The 22,167-nt window shown below is 46.0% G+C and overlaps 1 protein-coding gene across 1 annotated transcript; it reads right to left on the bottom strand.

Moving 5' to 3' along the window:
* Positions 1-3,232: 3,232 nt before the first annotated feature.
* On the bottom strand, positions 3,233-21,893 carry ATG14 (autophagy related 14; the record flags this gene model as incomplete). Its single annotated transcript, XM_082485722.1, has 10 exons — positions 3,233-4,698; positions 7,303-7,388; positions 7,498-7,584; positions 8,686-8,807; positions 9,268-9,497; positions 9,902-10,139; positions 15,620-15,701; positions 16,113-16,155; positions 16,291-16,353; positions 21,622-21,893. The coding sequence occupies 10 exons, from the start codon at positions 21,891-21,893 to the stop codon at positions 4,392-4,394; spliced, it is 1,530 nt and encodes a 509-aa protein (XP_082341848.1). The 3' UTR covers positions 3,233-4,391.
* Between the last annotated feature and the right edge of the window lie 274 nt (positions 21,894-22,167).

Genomic DNA, 22,167 nt, shown 5'->3' with positions numbered 1-22,167 from the left:
GACATCATTTGTTACGGTTGTTGCCGGAACTATCCCTGTTGCACAGCATTGCTGTTAAAAATTGTTTTACAGAACAAACTTTTGCATCCAGAAGGTAGCCACGCTGAGCTGCCCCCAAGCTTTTTTCCCCCAGAAAGTAGTAAAGTGCGGATTTCTGTTTCCATAAGGGTCAGTGGAAGGGAGAACCCAAGAGCTGATGATTTTTGTTTTTTTTAATTGCCTCTTAGGAAAAAAAAAAAGTAGTCGAGTGTTGGATTTAGAAAATTCCACGTTGAGAAGAACTGAGGACTAAAGCCTGCGCTGTGTGCTTGACTTCCCTGCCTGGGAGCAGTTGGAGTGTCTGGACTGAATTTCCAAATCTGCCTGTGAAGAAATTGTAATAACATTTCCATTGTTCCTAAGCTTCCAGTTTTCATCAAGCTCCGGGGGGGGAGGTCCCCTGGCGTGGCCGCCACTGAAAAAGCCACCCATGGCTGAGGCTTGTGGTTGGGCTCTCCATCCATCCTACCCGCTCCTACCGCAGCTTTTCCCCCCTTTGCTGCATCCCTGCTGCTGTAGTGAGGGTCTATACCACACTGTCGGCATTCGGCTCCCTTGCGCTGCCCCCAGTTCACCCCCTGCATTGTCTGCCCCCCTGCCAGCCCGCAGAACCCTCATTTCATGCCTCCATCACGAGTCCCACTTCTTGCAAGGTGGGAACGGTGCTGAAGCCTCAGCCTGGGCTGTTTCTCCTCCCCAGCCTGCAGTGGGCTGCTCTGAGCAACCCGGGAGTAGGGACGGGACTGAGGGCATTGCAGGGCTGCTCTCCTGCCACAAACCAGTGTTGGCAGAGGACGAAACCTTCTGCTGGTGGCACTGCTTGAGCACAAGTGACATGGAACCCATAGGCATGAGCTGAGCTCGGAGGCAGGCTTGGCTTTGCACCCAGGCTGCTCTCCTGCATGGCCACGACCACCGCGGTGGCAAACTGCCCCAGCTCCGCATGCAGGAGCCCCAGGCTGCTCCTGAGCGTGCAGAAACGAGCAGACAGAAATCACGGGGCATCAGTCCTCCCCGCCAGGTAGCTGCCACAAAAAATTAAGAGGGATGGGTTTTTTTCTGCTCCATCGTTCCGCAGCCAGTAAAGCGTGACCTGCCAGGTCCCGCGGGCAGAGCCTGCCTCTTGCCAGGCATGGCTCTTTCCCATCCCTGTCGCTCAGACACACAACGGTCCGCTTTAATAGTTACCGCCTTCAAAAGACACGGGCTTGCGTCCTCCTGAAAGGCCCTTGGAACGAGGAGGGCCCTGCCTTGCCTGCAGAAGTCTTTCAGGCTCTCCACCCGCAGAAACAAACGTCACCCGGCAGAGGAGCGGTTCAAAGCCCGGCTCACACGAGGGATTTACCCGTTTACATGTACATATAGGGACGCGCGCGCATGTTTTGCAGGACTCCTCTACCCGCTCCGATGGAGATGCAGTTATTTTATGTGAGAGTATTTTTTTAGAATGGGTATTGCTTATTCCACCGCTGTACGGTTGCACTGTAACAGGTCCGGTCCCTGTGATGCTTCGAAGGCTGGAAATCCTCGTGTACTTTCCCAGTATGGTTCAAAACAAACCACACAGAAGTAACAATTATAAATATACAACTTAAAAAAAAAATTATTGTTAAAAGATTTATTGCAATAATACAATAAAATTTAGAAAAAAAAAAAACCCCAAACCATTTGTGTTTAGTTACATCTAGTTCGGAAGCTGCAGAGAGAGGCCCCGAGTTTTTGCAGGTGACGCGTGACCCTTGGCTGTCCCACCCGAGCAAAGGCACCTGATTTTCAGCAGAGGGCTGAGCTCTGGAGATCAGGTTCTTCCTTGGCAGGTGGGATCGCCCCCCCCAAGACCGCTGCTCACGGACAAAAGTCCCGGCCTGAACCGAAATTCCCGCATTCCCGCCATGCAAAGTGTTTTGTAAACTCTCAGCCGTCTGTCTTCAAATATCTATAATTACAGATATCCCTGCCCTCCCTCCCCCGCCCCCAAAACAACCTGGAAAACTAATCCTGGTGATTGCACCCAAGGGTTGGACACACACAATTCTTCCTTAGCTACACATGTGCAAAACACTTTTAAAAAAACCCAAACAAACAAACAAACCACAATCTGTATTCTGTTACAAAAAAACGTTTCGTGAAAAGACCTATCCCAATGCATTTTAACACCCTCGCAGTGCTGCTGTGCACTGTCAGAATACGACATGGTCACAAATAAATTATTTGGAAAACAGGATGGTTATAAAGTATATGGCTTAAAAAGGTTTTGGGGTTGGTGTTGTGTGTCCCGTCCCCCCCCCTTCAAGTAAAAGACAGTGTAAAAAGCAGAATCATGGCCTGACCTTTCGGGGTAGCACAAAGGCAGCGATGAGAGAGTGACTGAAATGCGTATTAACATTAAAAAAAAAAAAAAAAGACAAAGGAAGAGAAGATAATTTATATGGTGGGGGCCAGTGCAAAATAAACGGGGAACCAGCAGGAGCTGTGCGATGCGAAGAGCGCAGTGTACAGTACTGGTGTGTGCTGGTTGCTCAGAGCTGCGAAGGACCCGATAGCCGCGAGGGAGTAAAGTGCTGTGAGCGGAACAGTGGCCGAACCCTCCCGGCCCCCTTCGGGCTGCAGTAGTCACGGGAGTCTTGGCTGTTCTCCTCAAACCAACCCAACTGTTGGATTTAGACACAAAGAACGGTAGGACCGAGGGTGTCTTTATCTAAAAACGTGCGTGATGTTAGTGCGGAGTCTTTGGTTTAAAAAAAAAAAATATATAAAAAATTAAAAGAAACTACAGAGAAGAGATGCTCATCCCAAGGCCGAAGAGAAAGAGCTGTGGGGGGCTGGGGGATGCGATCCTCAGGCGGTACCGCCGGCGCGGAGCTCGCTGGGGCGCGCAGGTATCGGCACCAAAACTGCTTTCCCATCCGCTCCTGGGTGGAGACGGGAGGCAGCGCTGAGCTGGCCCGGAGAGGAACGGAGCAAAGCCACCACAAACCGCTCCGGGAGGTGGCCGGGAGAGCCAGCCCCACGGCTGGGACTGCCGACACGCAGGAGGACGCTGCCTGATGGCAGGGACGTGGCTCGCACATCGCTCCTGCAGCCTCGCCACGAGCTGCCTCGCCACGGGGAAGCGTGGCCGAAACCTTCCCTCCTGCAGGGATGGGAGGATGCTTTGATGTTCCTTTACCCCGCAGAGAAGTACAACGTCCCAACTATCTAAAATGTAAACCGTACGTTGGAAGCCTCACCGAGCGAACCCATCGTTAAGTAATACATACCGCAAGGCAGAGGAAGCGGAGGAGCACTTGTTAACGAACGCATCTGTCAGCGTCGCACCTCCTGTAGTTTTACAAGCGAGCCAGCTGCGCTGGGAGCATTTCTGCAGTGAAATGAAATCAACTTCTTGGCATTGAGTAAACAAGAAAAACCCCGAAACCAACCCCACCATGAACATAAATTAGAATAGGGTTTAAAATGCATGTAGTGTGGAGACGGCGTGACTTCATTAAACTAGTTCGAAATGAGGTTTTTCTACTGTTAAAAAGTGGCAACATGGTGGTGTAACTGATGAATATTATTGCAACAACGGAATCCTGTATCAGCGTCAAATGTGGGTTTAGCTAAGAGAACGTCCAGTGTTTCTTTGGTGTATGATATTAAGAGTAAAGAGCCTGTGTGCTTCGGACAGCGCAACACGAGACTACCAACCGGTGGAAACAGCATGAAACAGGCCAGTTTTCTACGGCAAAACTGGGTAAAGATTCACAACCAAATCTAAAATAAGAGCAATTTGCTGTGTGAATTCCTGTCCACGCTGATTCTTTGTATTAAAAATATGGCAACAGAGATTAGAAAACATGTTAAAAATGCATAATTTTCATGTCCTGAATGAAAAAAATTTAGAAAGATGCATTTTTGCATTATGCAAGACAGATTTCAAACACACACGAACGAAAACCCTGTAAGGAGAGTTAAGAAAATGTGAACTGCATTTGCACCACTGTCCAGACTGCACACAGAGCAGCCTTCTCTCCGTACTCGTCCCGATCCAAATACTCCAAAATCTGTTTCTTCTTTAGAAAGTAGAGCTGGAGGCTACCGGGTCCTTTTTCTTCGATACTCAACAATGCAGACAGAACCGAGACACAAAGTGCCGTCACAGAATCCGTCAGAAGTACGTAGCTAGCTAATTTACAAAATGGTACCGTCACAGTCATCTTGGGTAAATAAAAAGGTTTTTCTGGTTTACAAAATGAAAGTCTGACCTTTTCTTTGTTCCAGGCACTACTTAACTGAATATGTAAGGTTTACTACAGCATTGTCGGGGAGGGATTCCTTCCACAAATCCTACGATCCTTTTCCCATGCTCGTTAGCGATGTCCAGTGTACGCCTTCAACCACGAGGTGACCGAGGCGGCAGCGGACGAGATCATTCCGCCGGCGCTGCTGCTGGCAATGGGCTGAGACACCTGGGTGCTCTGGCTCTGCAGCATCTCCGCCGGCTGGGAGGGGATATCGCAGAACCTGGGGCTCGGCAGATTCTCCCAGTCCGTCCCTAGGTCTGTCTCTTCATCGCTGACGTGCTCATCTCCGCTCTCATCTGTTTCTCCGGTGGCACTGGGATCCACGAACTCCATGGAGTCTTCGAGATCGGCGCTGATTTCGAAAGGCCCAGACCTGCGAACACGGACACAGCGCCGTCAGCCCGTTTGGGACCATGCAGGAGAGGGACTGTCACTCGGCTGCTGCGAGTCCTAGGCACGCCGAGGCACCCGACCCTGTCACGTGCATGGCAGAGAAATTAAAACACCTCTGGGTTTATCAGCTGGCAGAGAGAGAAACTCGCTGGCTACGGAGATAACTCTGTTATGACAATGGCGAAACGAAACCAGTTGGCCAAGGAAGCGGTAGCTGGGTTCCGATCCAGGGAGCCGGGACGGCGGAAGAGCTGTTCTGCTTTGGCAGCGGACAGTGAAACACGCACAAACAAAAGGAAACGCTATTGCTAATAACTCACAGCTCCACTGGTGGGAATCTCAGCTTGATGTGGAACGGCTTTTATTTTTAACACCAGCCCCGGCCAGGCCAAGACGGTTGCAGCTCTGTCAGCGAGGGGAAGCGCGTCGTTTACAACTCTCACCCTCGGGCTGGCACAACTCACTAGCGGAGATTTCCCAGAACATCACTTCGCCCTCAGCAACATCTCAAGATCTCTTTTTACTTATGGGGCTGGTCAAACACTGAAACAGGTTGGGCCGGGGAGGCTGTGGAGTCTCCATCACTGGAGATATTCAAAACCCCACTGGTCCCGAGGAACTGGCTCTAGTTGGCTCTGCTTTTGAGTGGAGCGATGGGCTGGATCTCCAGAGGTCCCAGCCAAACCCAGCCTGCGCTGGGACTCCGAGTTCCTTGCTGCCGCTGCCTGGTGGGAGAAGCAATTGCATCCCACCCCGTCCCAGTGCTTTGCACTGGAGTACCGGGGCAGCCAAAACCAGAAACATCTTTGCTGAGCCAGAGCAGGCTCAGTGCCTATCGGGCAACTATAGGCCTGGATATCGAAAGGAAAATAGAGAGCCGGTTGCTGCAAACTTTGCAGACAGCTGAGAAATTAAAGGTAAACACTCCTCTTTCATAATCTGGAAAGGAATGGGAGCGCTGCCTTCTGGCAAAGCATTTTGCTTAACAAGGCAACATAAGAGGAGAGTCATCAGGTTTAAGGCCAGAAGGGACCATAAGATCATCTCGAGTGACCTCCTCTGTGACAAAGGCCATTACGTTCCACCTGTTCCCCCTGTCCCGAGCCCAGGAACTTCTGCCTGATGAAAGCATCCATTCCAGAAACTCACCCAGCCTTGACAGGACGACATAAGGAAAGAGAATCCTCACGTTCATTCTTGCAGGTAATTAATCTCTGTGTTAAGCACATGTGCCTCATTTCAACCTATCTCAGACTCTTTGCTTCCAATGGTGTCTGCAAGGACATTCAGTAGCCGGTATTTTCTCCCCATGAAGGCGTGGAAATCGGGTCATCTCTCAAATCTCACCTCTAGCGAGCTAAAGACAGTTTTACACAGACTAAACTATTCCCCTCACTGGTAGGTATTTTCTCCGACTCTTTCCTGTAACCTTTTCTTTTACTACATGGACCCGACTGATGTGCGTGGCGCTCTGTAACATCTGCCCAGAGAAGCGAGACCCATCCCTCTGCTCAGACCTTCTACATCACATCGTGGGGATCCATCAGGCTTCGCTTTTTGTCCACTGTGGCATTCGGATCCCAGTTCTTTGTTCTCTGGGTATTTCTTGCACCCTCCTCATTTTCAGACAAGCAGCAGCAAGCACATAGTTTTTTTCCAAACTGAGCTTCGTTACAAAGATTTGGCTCCCCATATCTTCGGGCTGAATCAATAGGGATATACCCAAAGAACATGAGGGAAGCGATTAGAGGAATGCGTTCAGTTCCTCTTAGTGGCACTGCAGGTTTTTAAATAAAACTAGATCTGTACATGAGAACAAAGTGGAAATGCAGATTTCAGAATGTTACTGTGTTTAAGCAGTAATAAAGCAGTAGTCAGATTAAACAAATATTTGCAGACTGTCTCAGGCACAAGTGACTTGTGACTGGATTATCCCAACAGGAAATCAATGTTGTTTGCTTTCTTATATTTAAGATGTTAAAAAAAAAAAAGGGAAGATTATTAAACCTGGTGCGTGCAGCCCACAGGAACTGATGTTCTTTTCATCACATACTAGGTTAACAGAAAAGTTGTCTTTAATCTTGATTTACATAGAAATTAAGATTATTTGAAGTGTTGACTTTGGTCTAGGGTTTTTACTGACTGGGAGTATTTTGGGAAAGGTTTACCTAAGATTTGTTTTAGGGTGCTCTTAGGCATTTACATGTTGGCAAGACGTGGGTAGGGTCATATTTGGAGCACAGTGAGACTGCCTGGCATATGTGCTGCTGTCCCCTGGAGGGAAGGAGTTCCTGCTTCTGGGCATAGGAAAAACAAGTCTCTAATCAGCGACGAAGGCTCCAGCTGAGCCTCCACATACGCAGAAGCACAGCACACACATATCTCTCAAATCTAATTTCCTACTCAGGACACCCTTTTTCTGTCCTCTCCTGTCTCCTCCTTGTAACTACCCTGATTTCTGATGTGCTGAGGACTGATCTATAGGTACAGCAGAAGAGAACAACTTCCCTTATAATTAACAAGGCAAACGCGTAACTTCAAAAGGGATTCAGTCACAGGTGAGCTGAGATACTGCTTTTCTTACCTGCCCAAGTTCTCAGTGTCTGGGCTGACCAGGTACATAAGGTTCCTGAGCGTATGCAGCGGGTGCAACAGATCTAAATTTACGTGCTACCACGGGGAAGGTAAGAAAAAGACACGATCAGTACCGGAGGAAACCTGCAGACACAGTTGATATTTTAAAAGCTATTTAAAGAATCCAACTGTCCATTCCCCCTACCTGAGAGAAGCAAAGGTGAAGGATATTAGCATTCAGCTTCTTCACTGCCCGTGTGAACCTGTGTCTGCTGAGATTCTCTCCACAGAACTCGCTGTTGAAACACCACACACACACAGATATATACACACCAAGCAAAATGCTGTGAAAATCCACCTACTGGAGACGCCAGCGTTCTGTGCACTGGCTTCCTAACAAATCCCAGAGTAAACATCCTCGCAGTGAGCACTTGCTTAAACTGCACAGCCAGTTTTGGACTGCTCGGAAGATTAATAGTTCACCGTGCAAGACTGTTAGCATTTCATCAGCAAGCACGGCTTGCCCTGATCTCACCGGTTTCAACAGGACAGGTGATGCAAGCTGTGCGAAACTCGAAGATCTGCTGCAGCCAAGCTATTTCGGCTCTCCTTTTAAATCTTGCCTCATTTCCTGTTCCTGACCTTTTCCTTCTGGGAAACCTGAGCACCCAAATAATAGTATAGAAAAACTGCAGAGATCCTACACAACTTTTGTGCTCTCGCTTCGGCAACCACTATTTTAAACACTGAAAAGAATTTCAGCAGCATATTTGAGACTTCTGGAAGACCGGCCAGGTCTCCAGCTTCCTCAGTACAGATCCCATCTGCTCCACACAGACATTAAAAAGCCAACAGGGCTTTTCATCACAAATGGGGTTTACACAAGACACTCCCAGACGTCTGGCAGCCAGGTACGCTCCCCATAGGTGTTTTATCCTAAAGAGAATTCTGCTGCTGTCATGCCGCTGCATGTAAGGCCTTGTTCTACGGCACTTAACGTAGCGGAGCTATTCAGGATGATTAAGAGCTGCTGAATATTGGGGCAGGATTTTGTAAAGCACAGTAGGGTCTCGTAAAATGAAAAGCGCTATTCACGCACTGTCATATTTCGTTTCTGATTTCTGGATGCTGAATACATCAATTAGAAAGCTGTTATTTTCAACTATGATGGTTGGTCTACACTCTCAGGAGGTTAAAGGGAGGGAGGGACTATTAACTGTGGTCTAAAATCCTACTAGCCCTCCATCCAGAATTAAAACAGCACAAAAATCCACAAGCCATCGACCGTTACCATAAAAGCTGTTCCAAGCAACGACTTTGTTCACAAAACCAAACGGAATTAAGATCAGTCAAAACCGGTCACTGATTCACCTCCTCGGAGGCTTGCATTTACTTGCCTGTTGCAGAGCTTCTTGGGAAGATTCACATCAAGTATGAGAGACAAAGTGTTAACAAGCTGAGTTGCATAGCACAATGCAGCACTGATGGTATAAGCGGGGTTATTATGCTCCATATCTAAAAGAAATAAAAACATCATGAAAGTCTCATTTTAAATGAAGCCTCAGTGGGTGTGTTAATGTGCTACTGAAGTCTACTCTGGAAAATGTCATTTGTAAGTACTGAGAACAGCCTGGATCCAGCAATCATTTACAGTGAAATCTGTCAGAAGTTGGTAGAAAATAGTAATTCCCGGAATTCCTGTTAAAATGACGGTATGTGAACCGTGTCAAAACTGTGAATAATTAACTTTATCTCTCTATTACATTGTGCTGTGTCCCAGTGAGCATTTCCTGCAAAAGAGGATTTCAGAGGACTAATCCCCATACTGGTATTTATTTCTGACTCAGGTTCATCTGGGCGAGAACAAAGGGACCAGGCTCCCACTCCTCGTCGCCTTCTACTGGCATCCAAGGCTGCAAGTTCTATGGCTTCTGGAGCATCCCAGATGCCTAATCAGACCTTGCTTGCTCCTTACCTGGTCCTTGTGTAGTCTTCTTCTCTTCCACCCAGTTGTAATACGCTGAATAGTCTCCGTTATTAGGAAGGGTTATCCAAGGCCCTGTGATACTGATGCTGGTGTCCCCGTTATGATCATCACACACCCATCTCCCAGAGAGATACGTGGTTCTCCTGGCTTCCGCGAGCTTGCTCACAGTGCTAGAGGTCATAGCATTGTCACTCTCAGAAGACACATCTGCAGGATCTCTGTAGCACCCAAAGAGGAACAGAGCGTTTTTAAAGAAGTTTTAAAAATATAATCAGCGATGTACTTGACAGGCGCTCAGCCAGATTTCACAGAGAACAAAATGCTTATGGAAACACTCCTGCAAAACTCCTTATTGCCAGAACTACTTTCCTTTGTTCTGGGATTTTTAATTATCTACTTTAAGAAAGTTTAACGTTGGACACATAGCTCAGATCTCTCAGCAGGGAGATACTAGCACCTCCAGATTCTTCTGTTCTGGACCTCAGATGCCTTGCCTTTGGGAAACATCTCCTTCTCCCCACAGATGCTACGGGAGCCAGAGAGTCTAGCTTAGACTTAGGTGACTCACTTCTAGGTGTCTAAAGCTAAGCAAAATGAGCCCAAAAGGATAAGCCTTCTGTACCTCATGCTTGTCTTTACTTCTTCAATGGGAAATATGACTGATGTTAGCTCCAGGATATGCGTCCGACGAAGATTTGCCAGATGCTCGTACTGGGTTTTCAAGTCATACATTTTTTTCTCTACCAAGTCTCCCAGCTTGTGGTTATGCTTCTGGATCTTCTCTTTCTTCTCCTGATGCCGCTGAGCTCTGCGGTAATGCTTCTGGTTCTCCTCTTTGATTCTCAGAAGCCCCTCCGCATCTGTGAAAACAGCAGCAGATGTTAGCCTTGGAAAAGGAGCTGTGAGGTACTTGTAGTAAGCTGGAGAAAAGCATTATTAATATTTATAGAAAACAAGCTCTACAGCAGCTTAAAACAGAAAACCCTGCTTCACTATTAACATTTTCCAGCTGCTAAGTGGTACGGCTTTTTTTAATCTTTTCTGAAGATCTCCAAAGAGACTGAAATCAGGATTAATCTTTCCCTATCTTTTACCCGGCTATTTTTGGATTTGCAGCACAAAAGCCAAGATTTCGCAGTTTAATTAAACTTCTGAGGTAATCGTCATGACAGAAATAGCCTGACTGTACATGTTTGCACAGCGCTGGCCAAAAAGACATGCATTGCTTGCAGCCAAAATCAAGTGCAGAAAGCATCTTCATTCACCACTGCTTATATTAGCATATGCTATTTGGGCTTCACACTCTTAAAGCACGTGGATCCCAACAGTGCAGACTTCTCGTTACCACAAGGGAACACTACTACTGGTCACCCTTTCCAGTCGCAAAATGAGAAATGCGCTTATGTGCTGAAGTGCTGCAACCGCCTGAATTTACTCCACGCTTCAGGCACGCTGAGGCTTGGAAAAATACACTTCGAGAACATCTGTTGATTCTCCTATAAAATAACTGACTGCAGTAGTGCTTCCACAAACATATGCTGCTAGAGACAGTGAGTTAGCCACCTCTGTCTTCCAAAAGACCAGGCAAATATTTCTTATACACACTCTCCAAATACATGCGCCCAGAGAGGTTGTTGAGGCCCCATCCCTGGAGGTGTTCAAGGCCAGGCTGGATGTGGCCTTGGGCAACCTGGTCTAGTGGAGGTGTCCCTGCCTACGGCAGGGGGGCTGGAACTTGATAATCTTCAAGGTCCTTCCCAACCTAAACCATTCTATGATTCTATGTCTAAAACCCTTAACGTGGTATAGTTTGAACAAGAGCCCTCATCTACTAGACACTCACTTTCCATTTTTATGGCTGAGAAGAATGAGTGTTAGTCAGGTTCTCTTACAGCATCACTTCGCTTCGCATCGTTTTCCTGTAATCAAGAAGTGGGATAACTGTCCCTTGCATGGAAGGGAAGCACTAAACCCTGACATCGTTTTACTGGTATATTTTTTACTTCAAGGCACAGATGAGACCGAAGCTACAGTAAGAATGCTCCGCAGCATCTGCTACTCAAAGAAGCTGCATTATATCACAGTACGGCAAGGGTTGGAACAGGCCTTTGGAGGTCATCTAGTCCAACCCCCCTGCCAGAGCAGGGTCACCCAGAGCAGGTTGCACAAGAATGCATCCAGGCAGGTTTTGAATATCTCCGGAGCAAGAGACTCTACAACCTCTCTGGGCAGCCTGTTCCAGCACTCTGTCACCCTCAAAGTAAAGAAGTTTTTCCTCGTGTTGAGACAAAATTTCCTGTGTTCCAGTTTGTGCCCGTTGCCCCTTGTCCTGTCACTGGGCACCACTGAAAAGAATCTGGCCCCATCCTCTCGACAGCCGCCCTTTAGAGATTGATAAGTGTTCATGAGATCCCCTCTCTGCCTTCTCTTCTCCAGCCTAAACAGCCCCAGGTCTCTCAGCCTTTCCTCATCGGAGCGATGCTCCAGTCCCCTGACTGTCTTCGTAGCCATCCGCTGGACTCTCTCCAGTAGTTCCTTGCCTTTCTTGAACTGGGGAGCCTAGAACTGGACACAGTACTGCAGATGTGGCCTCACCAGGGCAGTGACGAGGGAGGATGGCCTCCCTCAACCCACTGACCATGCTCTTTTTCTTGCACACCAGGAGACTGATGGCCTTCTTGGCCAAAAGAGCACACTGCAGGCTGATGGTCGACCTGTTGCCCACCAAGACTCCCAGGTCCTTCTCTGCAGAGCTGAAACCAAGAAAACTTCTGAGCAGCTACAGCTACCTCAAACAATACATTCAGACTGTCAGTCTTCCCAACAAGAGAGCACAAAAATTAAAGGCTACATCCAAAGAACAGGACCCAAGACCGATTCCCACCCATGGGTCTGTGCCCAGCCATCCCTGGCCAGCACATGATACCCCACTAGTCCTGGTCTGCACCCACAGAGCTGGAACTGCACAGAGCTCTGGCCGGTCCCCGGTCTGGCAGGGTGGGAGCCCAGGACCGCTGCTAGCTAGCCCTCCGAGCGTGCCTGGCCCCGCAGACACAGCGTGTGCTTTCTCTGAACGTCAGGAATTATTTCTAATCATCTAAATGATCTATTGCGATCCACCATGTGTTTGGTAGGAAGGAAGATCTGATACGTGGGAGATGCAAAGTCCCAGATTAAAGAAGACGAGAATAGTTTCTCTATGCAGATAAGAACTAATAATCCTCAGGTTTATAAAATAAGTGACCTCCTGTTAGAGGAACCATAGAAAAATTGACTTTTCGCTGAGTGATACCAAGAATCCCTGTGTGCCAGCTAGCAATTCAGTTTCCTTTAAGCATTCCTGTAACATCAACAGAAAATCAATTAATGCTTGCATTCATATTCCCAAATTCTGCCTTTGCATAAAGAATAAGAGACAGAAGAGGAGTAAAACGTCCATCTGTTCCATTTTCACATTCATGTTGTACTTGAAAGGCTCCTTTTTCACAGAACGAACTCCCTTTCCTGCAGGGCCAACAGCAATTATTTGAGAAGCAGGGGAGAACACTGCACACGCGTTTCCTCTTTAGCAGTCCCGTTGCAGAAACAACTGTCCTTTTTTTTTTGGCTTAGCACCTCTGTTTTATGACCCAGTTTATGAGGTGATTAAAATTTGTCCCCAGAAGTATTTCAGGACACCGCTATGTCCCACACATCTACATTGCCTGATAAATGCAAGCACAGGCACAACAGAGAGCTACACCAGATACTTGCAAGATTTTCTCCTTGAACTGTTTTCTATAGACAGAAGGCATACACACATATTTTAAAATCTTATTTTAAGAAGCGCCAATTATTGAGGTATCCAGTCAACTGCAAAAACAGGGGCTCAATGTTCTAGAAATTGTTCTTATTTCAGAAAACTAAACTATGCCACATCCAAGAGAAGAGAAACAACCTATTTACATTTTCTAAAGTGGTCCAAGAGCGAACCAAGTTGAGTTCCTGGTCTGCTGGCTAGCCATGGCAAGAGCTCATTTTGAGTCTATCTGCAAGAGCAGTTTTGGGGTAATTGAGCTAACAACAGGTCGGCTGGGCAATAGTTAGGTCAGTTCATGGGTTAAATCTCATCAAGTTCACTGTGAATCAGAGATGCTGCAAAAGCTGTGGATAATACGCTTCACAGAAGAGTAGAAAAGTGGAGGAACTCCCCTTCCCAGTTGGTCCTAACTTTTTGCCACCTTCAGAGCTGTGTTTTGAGAAAAGGTGACTAAGTTCCTCAAAGTCACATTGACTTTCTCTTCCCTCTTCCCAGGCTAGAGAGAGAAAGTAGTTATTGTCTCCTTCATAATGATCTTCTACCTACTGAAAAACTGCTTTTCTTCACCTTCCTCTCCTCTAAACCAAACCAAATATCAATTTTCTTAGCCATTCCTTGTGTTTTATTCTTAATATTCTCTTCCAGACTTTCTCCAGTTGATTTCTGTTTTTCCTAAATTCCTCAAATCGGACTCCAGACTTCCACTGAGGCAACACCAACGCCGGGCACAGCAGGATAATGGCTTCCATCTTAAATACAATGCTTATATTAGCATAACCCAGAATGAGGTCTGAACTTTTCTGGAGCAGCATTAGATTGATAAATTTTTATTTAATTTGCAATTTCCCTCATCCTTTCCTGTCAAATCTCACCACCGCCCCCCACTTTGGGTTTATATGTTTCTCTTTCCTAAACAACGTGCACTCGACTGTCCTCTTCGGGCGATGTTGTTAATTTATCTGCATGATTTTGAATTTGATCCCGTTCTCCACAGCATCCACCTTGGTCTCCTCCGTTCTACCATGCAAGCTATTATGGAAAATATTGAACAAAACTGGGCCAGGAAGTGGTTCCTGCTGAGCTCCACCTGTCTCATCTCCTTGGTTTGACAAGTATCACCACTTTCTGAATGCAGCCTTTCTTCATACCTTGCAGGGATGACACCCAGAGCAACCATCTTTGCTTGCTCGTGAACCAGTTTGGGGTACTGCCCAATGGCAAGGTACGCTGCATCTTCTGCTTCATCCTCTGCTAGACCACTTGACCCCCAGGAGAAGAGGTTGATTTGATATGGCCTATTCTTAACAAAGTGATGCCTATTCAAAGCGATGCCTGTTTTTAATTTCCTACCTACAAAGCGGTCAGAGGTTTATAACAGGATGACCGTGTCATCAGTTCTTGCTCCACCCTTCAAAGAAAAATGCTGTTTTCACCCCGTTTCCTGGGACATCCACTCTCCCTCATGCGTTCTCAAGTGCTCCACAGACTACTTCAGCTCATTCCTTAAGTTCCACAAGGTGAATCTCATATGGCCTTGCTGACATAAAATAATATTTAGCGGGTTGTTTTCTTTCTTTAGCCTCCAGTCCTCTCATGATGTAAAATTTAATCTGGCTAATCACATTTTCTTTGTGAGCAGATGAAGCAAAGGTGGCGCTGAATGCTTCAGACTTCTCTGCACTGTTAGTTGCTTTCCTTCCTGTTAACTAACAGGTTTGCCTACTCCCTCATCTTCTTCTTATTACACATTTCTTGTTGTTACTATCCATCTTCCTTATTAATTGAAATAATTTTGCATCTCAGCCTTTTTGATGTTATCACTGCAAGCTCGTGCTGTTCCTTTATACCTATTCTCAGGTATACGACTGCTTCCACTCTCTGTATGGCTCCTCTTGAATTTTAAGTCATCAAAATGTTTCTGATTCAATCAATAGGCATGTGAATACTCTTCCTATCTTGCCTTTGCGTGCAGGTTGTAAGGAGTGCTGCGTATTCTCTTCTGAAAAATGACCCTAAAAATCTGCGTAAAATATTTAATGAGTTTCAAAACTGAAGCTGCTGAATAGTAGCAACTCACCAGCCTACAAACAGTAGCAATTCACCTATGCCATATTTCAGTGACTCTTGCTCAAGTAGGATTTTAGGATTCCGAGACAGGTATGGGTTAAAATTCATCAGTTACATGAAATTCATAACAGCTGCAGAGCTGTTTGCTCCTTTTTATCAAGAGGAAGTGATCAGAAACACTACACTGAATAAAGCCATCTCTAGGGACAAAGCCAAAGTCATAGGCTGCTAAGCATTTACTTTTAAAGCTGTTGCAAAATGATCTCCATCCAGCTGAATAATGTCTACTGTTCGCTAATTAAAACCCAAGCATAAAAAGGCTAAAATCCAGTCACCGATTTGCCTTCCAGTTGATTTAAGAAAGGATGGTTTGGAAATTCACCATTTTAAAAAACTAACACTCAAATTCACATCAATTGATTTGGCACTCTAAGGCACAGTTTTCCACATCACAAAAGCACAGGCATTACTCACGTCTTGTCATTTCATCATTTTCTTTGCAAATGGTCTGTTTCAGCTGCTCAATCCTCATCTTGCAAGACATTATTTTCCATCTCTGAAAAAGAACGTTCAGCAACTCTAGGGCACAAAAGACTTCAAACACACCGACTAATGATTAACAACAAAGCCAGCAGCTTTAGTGCAGCAGTAGCAGGATGTTCTTAATTGGATCAGACAAACAAATAAATATTTCATATACTGTTTTGTGCACAAAAGAATGCCACAAGCAAACCGGATGCTTAGTATAAAGTCAATCAGTATAGTAAGTTATTGAACAAATATCTAGTAAGAAATGAAAAATATTGACTGTTTGGAGTGCTGTGCTTGCAGAGCCACTTTCAGTTTTGCTTACAACAGGCTTTTTGGGGAAGCAACACAATGCCCTCAAGGTAAATTGTAACTTTTAAACTATGAGATCTAGGAATTCGGAGAGTTTAAAAACTATGGGGCACTTTGAACAACTCACCAGCTGATCAGTTATCTCCTTCCCTTCCATGGCCTTCAAAACACTAGAGGAAAAAAAATGATTGAAAGTTTTATGATTATCTGGACTACATCTGTCTCCAGCAACAGTGTGTTAGAGAGACGGTTTTGTTTTTCTGAGAGTTCTTACAGTTTATTTTCATTTAATAACTACAACTTACTGTTTTTGGAATTCTCTCTGTTTGGTTTTAAGATGCATCAGCCTTTCTTTCTTGTCTGAAAACCTGGAAGAGATTAAATGGTTTTATTGATACTTTGCACAATATGGCACTGTAAGTTGTCTGAAACAATAAAAAGACTGAAGCTTGTGGGAGTCTTTAAACCTCAACTATCTGTCTTAATCTTTGGAAGTAATGGCTAAATGTATAAACTCTTGCAGAATTCTAGAGCATGTGTCTCACAGGAATTGCAACAGAACCTCTAAGCTGAGGAAACATCAGCTTGTCGCGTTATCGAACTTGTAAGCAAATTACTTGCTATTTCTAGAAGATTTATCGCTTAGCAATATCAATACTTTGTGTATTAAGGAAAACATATAGTACTCCAAAAACCTTTAGTCACTGGAGAAATTAACAGTACTGTCTCAGATACTGTAGTGAGTCTGAACTGTGTTATTTCCCAAGCTGTGGTGGTATTGCTGCGTCCACTCTGGCAGTGGGAAATGCAGGATTTCACACCCTACACTCTGCATTTTCTCCCTTCTAACGCGGAAACATCTCACACTTTATTCATTAATGGGTCCAAATAGAACAGCACTCTCTCAAGGCTTTTACGTGACATCCAAATCTTTCTTCTGTTAGTAACAGCAATAAGTTGCATTGTCTTCCACTTATTTCTACGAGGCACTTGTAACCATCACAAGTCCATGACCCAAATGTCTGCTTGCGTTCACAGCTTCACCGGATGGCTGAGCTATGGGAACCGCAAAGCACTGATCAGAAGGGAATTTTTTTAGGATTCACCATCCTGTGTTTTCACCCGTTGAATACGCAGCAGCCACGTACTGCTCCCCTCCGTGCTCCACAATGTATTGAGAAACACATTTAAAGAAAACAGCATACAAACGACGCATACCGAGAAATTACAATGAAGCATGAAGTGACAAAGTTAACAGTAAGAGCAAACAGCAAGAGAGACAGCCAAGAGATTTAGATGGCATAAAAAATAGCAAATGCGCTTTGTCTTCTGCCAGCGTGTGGCTTTTCAACTTCCCTTTGTGCTTCCCATGTTACAGCACCATCCTGATCCACTCCTCCAAAGTGTGTCTCAGGTCAAGTCCACGTACAGAAAAACAATTCATTAGTTTCCCTCTGGAACATGTAGAACGGACAATTTCATCCTAACAGAGGTCTAATATTTCGCGTACAACCCATCAAGTCCTTTATTTCAGGGATATCTAAGCTTTGTTTAGTAAGAATTACACAGTAACCCTTGACAGGATGGCATCTTGGGCCTCTCTCTCTGCTCAACTCTGTAGGTTTGATTTCAGGTAAAACTTGAAAATGTTTCATTTCTTTCCTTGAAGTGCTGAACTCTGCAAGCTTGGTGACTAACTTTGGGTTCAGAAAGTGCGTAATCACCCTTCCAGATGACGTTAGCATTAAAACAACAACAAAACTACTGGTTGCTGCCTTATTAGTCAACCAAAGTACCTGTTTTCCTTCCAAAACAAACCCAAACTAAATGTGGGTACTTGGCATAAAAGTCAGAGGCCACGTGTGAGCCGGAGGAATGTGGTGCAACTGGAGCCCGGCTGCTCAACCCAGCGCGTTCGTTCTTCCTCCGTGTCCTCACCCCACCAGTCATCATGGAAATTACAAAAGCGCACTGTACTAGACTGCTGCTAACCACAGAGTAATGCACACCTACTGTACCCCCGACCTTTGGCTGCAACTAAAAATAACTTGGCCCAGAAACACACCGTCACACTGGGAGACAGAGCCGGGGTAATTGGGCAATTCTTGTTTTCAAAGCTGGATTAATGGGCACAGAGTCTGACTAAAGGCAATTACCCAAATGACGTCCATCACATCAGCGAAAAGTTGAATGATCTGTCAAGAACCTGGGACTAAATTAAATTCTTACTGGGGAGGGAAGATAGAAATATTTGTGAAAGCCTGCAAAAATTACAGCTCACCACGCACTTCAGCAACTATGTCAAACAGCTCCTACAAACTTCTTTAGCAGGTTTCTCCTGAGCAAACATTTCCATTTCCTTATATAGCCCTGATTTTAATTGCATCACATCATGTAACTAATTTTTCTCTGTATATCTACAGCCTTTCCATTTGGCAAAGAAACAAAACTTTAGATGAACTATTATAGGAACTCCCATAAAATGTAAATTGAGAGGAGAAGACTCAACATCTCAAATTATGCATTAGATGTTTCTCTTCCCTCAAGTCTTATCACATTAAACGGAGATTTTCTATGGCTACCTGGCTTATTTCCACATGTTCATCATTAGAGGAACCAGAAAGGAAGACTTTCTAATCAATAGGAACTGATTAATGCCGAAGGAGTTGAGGACAGCAATAGGTGCATCCATTACTGTACCTATTCACCATAATAAAACTCCACTGCTGCAAAAAGTCACTATTCCTAATCATAACCCACAGATTAGAGAAGTCAGGCGGGCTTAGACGTCACAATTATATTGTCTTTGGCTTTTGCCATCTGCAGACATATAAAGCAAAGCAAATTCAGCACGCTTGTAAAATACACTCTGAGAATTTATGCATATGACAGGCTGGAGTAAACTCCCAGGAGCAAGAAGAGTCTCCGAGCTGAAACCAGCATCAAGACGCTGTCTTAGCTTTTGAATACACAACACATTACTAACGAAAAGAAGAATGTCAGTGATTATTTTACTGGAGGACTTCCGGACTACTCATCCTTAATTGTAGCTGTACTTCAATAATTAATCTTAACAGCTCCTCAATCTCTCCCCTGCACAGATCCAGGGTGTGATTTTTGCCAGACATATGAACAACTTCAATCTTACTGCAGCTCTTATAAAAATAAGCACACAAAACAGTCCAATGAAAAGAAATCTGAAGTAATTCTTACTGTTAGAACATGAAATCCTTTATCTTCTTATAAGGAAAATTCTAAAAATAAACCACCACTGGATACAAGGGGTAATGCTCGCTCTCTTTACTTTTCACAAGAGAGAGAACAACCTTTTCCCTCCATCTGTTAACACTTCAAAAAGACAAACGGGAGGTCCAAGTGACCCCATACACTTCCACACTCTGAATTTCTCACACCGCGCTTACAACCGAGTCACACAGAAAAGCCCTTGTCATGACCCTGTCCGCCTCCCCCAGCACCGGCCATAAGGTTGATCTAAAATTAACCCAGGTACTACTAGAAGGCATAAGATAAACAAATAAATAACGATGACAGTAAACACAACTTGAAACCCAGCCAGTTAACTGCACCTGTCCCTGCATGACTTTGCCATGGTGCGTGGTCACCGTGTAAGAAGTCGCTCCTTCTCCCTGTGCTCACATCGCAAGAAATTCATAGAAACCCGCTCCCTGCTTACAAAGAGGAAACAAAGAAAACTGACCTCTGAAGCGACAGGCTCGCTCTCACTTTTTTATCAGTCATTCTAAGCATTAATTATAGAATGCAGACAAAATATTTCAAGCACAGTGTTTAAAAATAAGCAATTCCATTATCTTCAAAAGAACTAGAAGAAACCCAAGCTTTACGGGGCTTCGTCCCTACACTGAGCGTTCCTACTGCAATCAAGCATGCTTATGGTATTCACATTGTGTTGTTCCTTTAATTCATTAATGTGAAGTTGCTCTTTCCAATGAATTGCACTACTGCTTGGGAAAGCTGTGAGCAGCAGGAGAAACAAAGCCAGGGAGGCGCCCCAGAATGAAGGCTCCAGGAGAACAACAGCAGCGATCGCCACAGATGGAACCGTGATGTCCAGGTGTGGGGGAGGGGGGAGACAAAAAAACCCCAATACCTGAGACTAATTCCTGCAGTTAAGACACACAGTGTAAATATACAGATTTCCTACCCACAGAGGAATGGGATAGTTAAAGCACCTTAGGAGGCTGTAGTGAAAACTGTCAGATGAAAAAGTTGATCTTGCCTCATGTGAGAAGATACGAGGAATATAAAAGGTTATTTTTCCAAAAAGCTGTTGCCTCTGGTAGTTTGGCTAAGACTGCTTCTTTAGGGTTTCATTTTTATAATGGGTGGAGGAAATTCTTAAGCATTGATTAATACAGAACGACAGTGGTTCCACTATAACGAAGGCTACAACTGAATTTCTATAATTAAGCCTGATGTTTGGCCAAAATCTTACGGCTACAAAAGGGGCAGGAAAAAATAACAAACAACTTGGTTTATGTTCCAAACTCCAAATCTAACTTTTTCATGGAAGTTGCAGATAAACCCAAGTGGTCTCACACAAATACAAGTTTTCCATCTTTTTTAGAAAGAATAAATACAGTTTGTGGTTCCACGATGTAAAAAAAAAAAATACAGAAAAGCTGTCCAGTGGTAGACTAAGGTCTCAATTTTGCAGGTGGATTCACGCCGGACGACACCCTGTGGACACTCCCACCGCTGCTCATGGAAGAAAGACAGCACCGTCCCTGTGGTCATGCTTGTGTTTGGCAGAAGGATGAGAAGAGCCATTGGGGCGAGGACCATACCGCACCACAGGCTGCTTACCACCTTCCCAAAATAGTTCAAGAAATCACTCCCAACAGCTGCTAACAAAGCTACAAATGAAGGACCAAGAATGCGGCGTCAGCCAGAAACCAGAGTTGTTCCGGAGAGGGCGCTGAGCAAACTTTTTAAGAACCTGGGATGGACGTGCTGTGGAGGGGCGACCTGCTCTGAGTCATGTAATGAGAATATTTGCTTATTGATGTAGCGATCACTCAGCTGCTCTCCCGTAGAGCCGCTGCTTCGCAAAAAAAGGAGCGGGAAGGTGCGCGATTAACTCAAGCAGAGTATTTTTTTTTTTGTAATTCTAAAGGCAGACCCATCATTAGGATTATTTATATAGGCAATAAATAAATAAATAAATAAATAGAAAGGTGCCGTTTTCTCGCACACTCTCCTGATTTTGTTTAATGATGCAGAAGACTACTGGTTTAACGCGAGGTGCTGAAAATAGATAGGCATTTACCAATATCCTACCGCACAGCTCTCTTTTTGCCCTGAACTGCCTGGAGCTTCCGTCGGCTACATCGACAGGGGCGCGCCGGCTGACCGCTGCACCTGACTAAGTGAAAGTCGGGGCGCTATGTTATTAATTATTATTACTATTAGCGGACAAACCGCACCCCCACCCCCCCCTTCCACCAACACCTCCCCCGGCCCTGAGGGGAGTGGGGGAGGGGCAACCCAACGGCCGCAGCGCGAGGCGGGGCGGCCCCCCCCTCACCCGCCGGCGGGGCAGGGGAGCGTGTCCCGTTCCCCCCCCCGTCTCCCCGTCCCCTCAGGGCCGCCGGTACCTCTCGGAGTCGCGGCCGTCGAAGAAGACGAAGTCGCCGCTCTGGACGCACTTGGCGCAGGTGAGGCGGCGGCGCGTAGTGTTGCAGAGGGGGCACCGCTCCACCGCCACGTACAACCCCTCGGCGTCTTCCTCGGCCCCCCGCAGAGCCGCCGGCCCGGCCCCGGCCCCGCCGCCCTGCCCGCCGGGCTGCGGCCGGCAGCCGCTGGGAGACGCCATGATGGGCTCCCCGCGCCGCCGGTCACGTGGGACTTTGTTTTCGGACAGGGGCATTGTGGGAAGCGGGCGCTGAGGCGGCGGCGGGGCCCGGCCCCGGCTAGGGGAGGGGGGGGAACCGGCCTCCCCCGACCCCCCTGCCCAGCTCTGAGGAGGAGGGGGGACACCCCCCCTCCTTGGTGAAGGGGGAGTGCAATTTTGTTTTATTTGCAAAAGCTGAAGTGGAAAAAGCGCACAGACGGCATCCACGGGCAGCTCTGCCATCATCCATACAGCCACACTGCAGGCTTCAGCATTCTGCTTCCAGGGGTGCTGGGTGTTCACATGAACA

Source organism: Vanellus vanellus (genome assembly GCF_965231255.1).
Source record: "Vanellus vanellus genome assembly, chromosome: 6".
Taxonomy (NCBI): domain Eukaryota; kingdom Metazoa; phylum Chordata; class Aves; order Charadriiformes; family Charadriidae; genus Vanellus; species Vanellus vanellus.
Note: the sequence above shows the minus strand (reverse complement) of the source record. Positions and strands in the feature narration are given on the sequence as shown.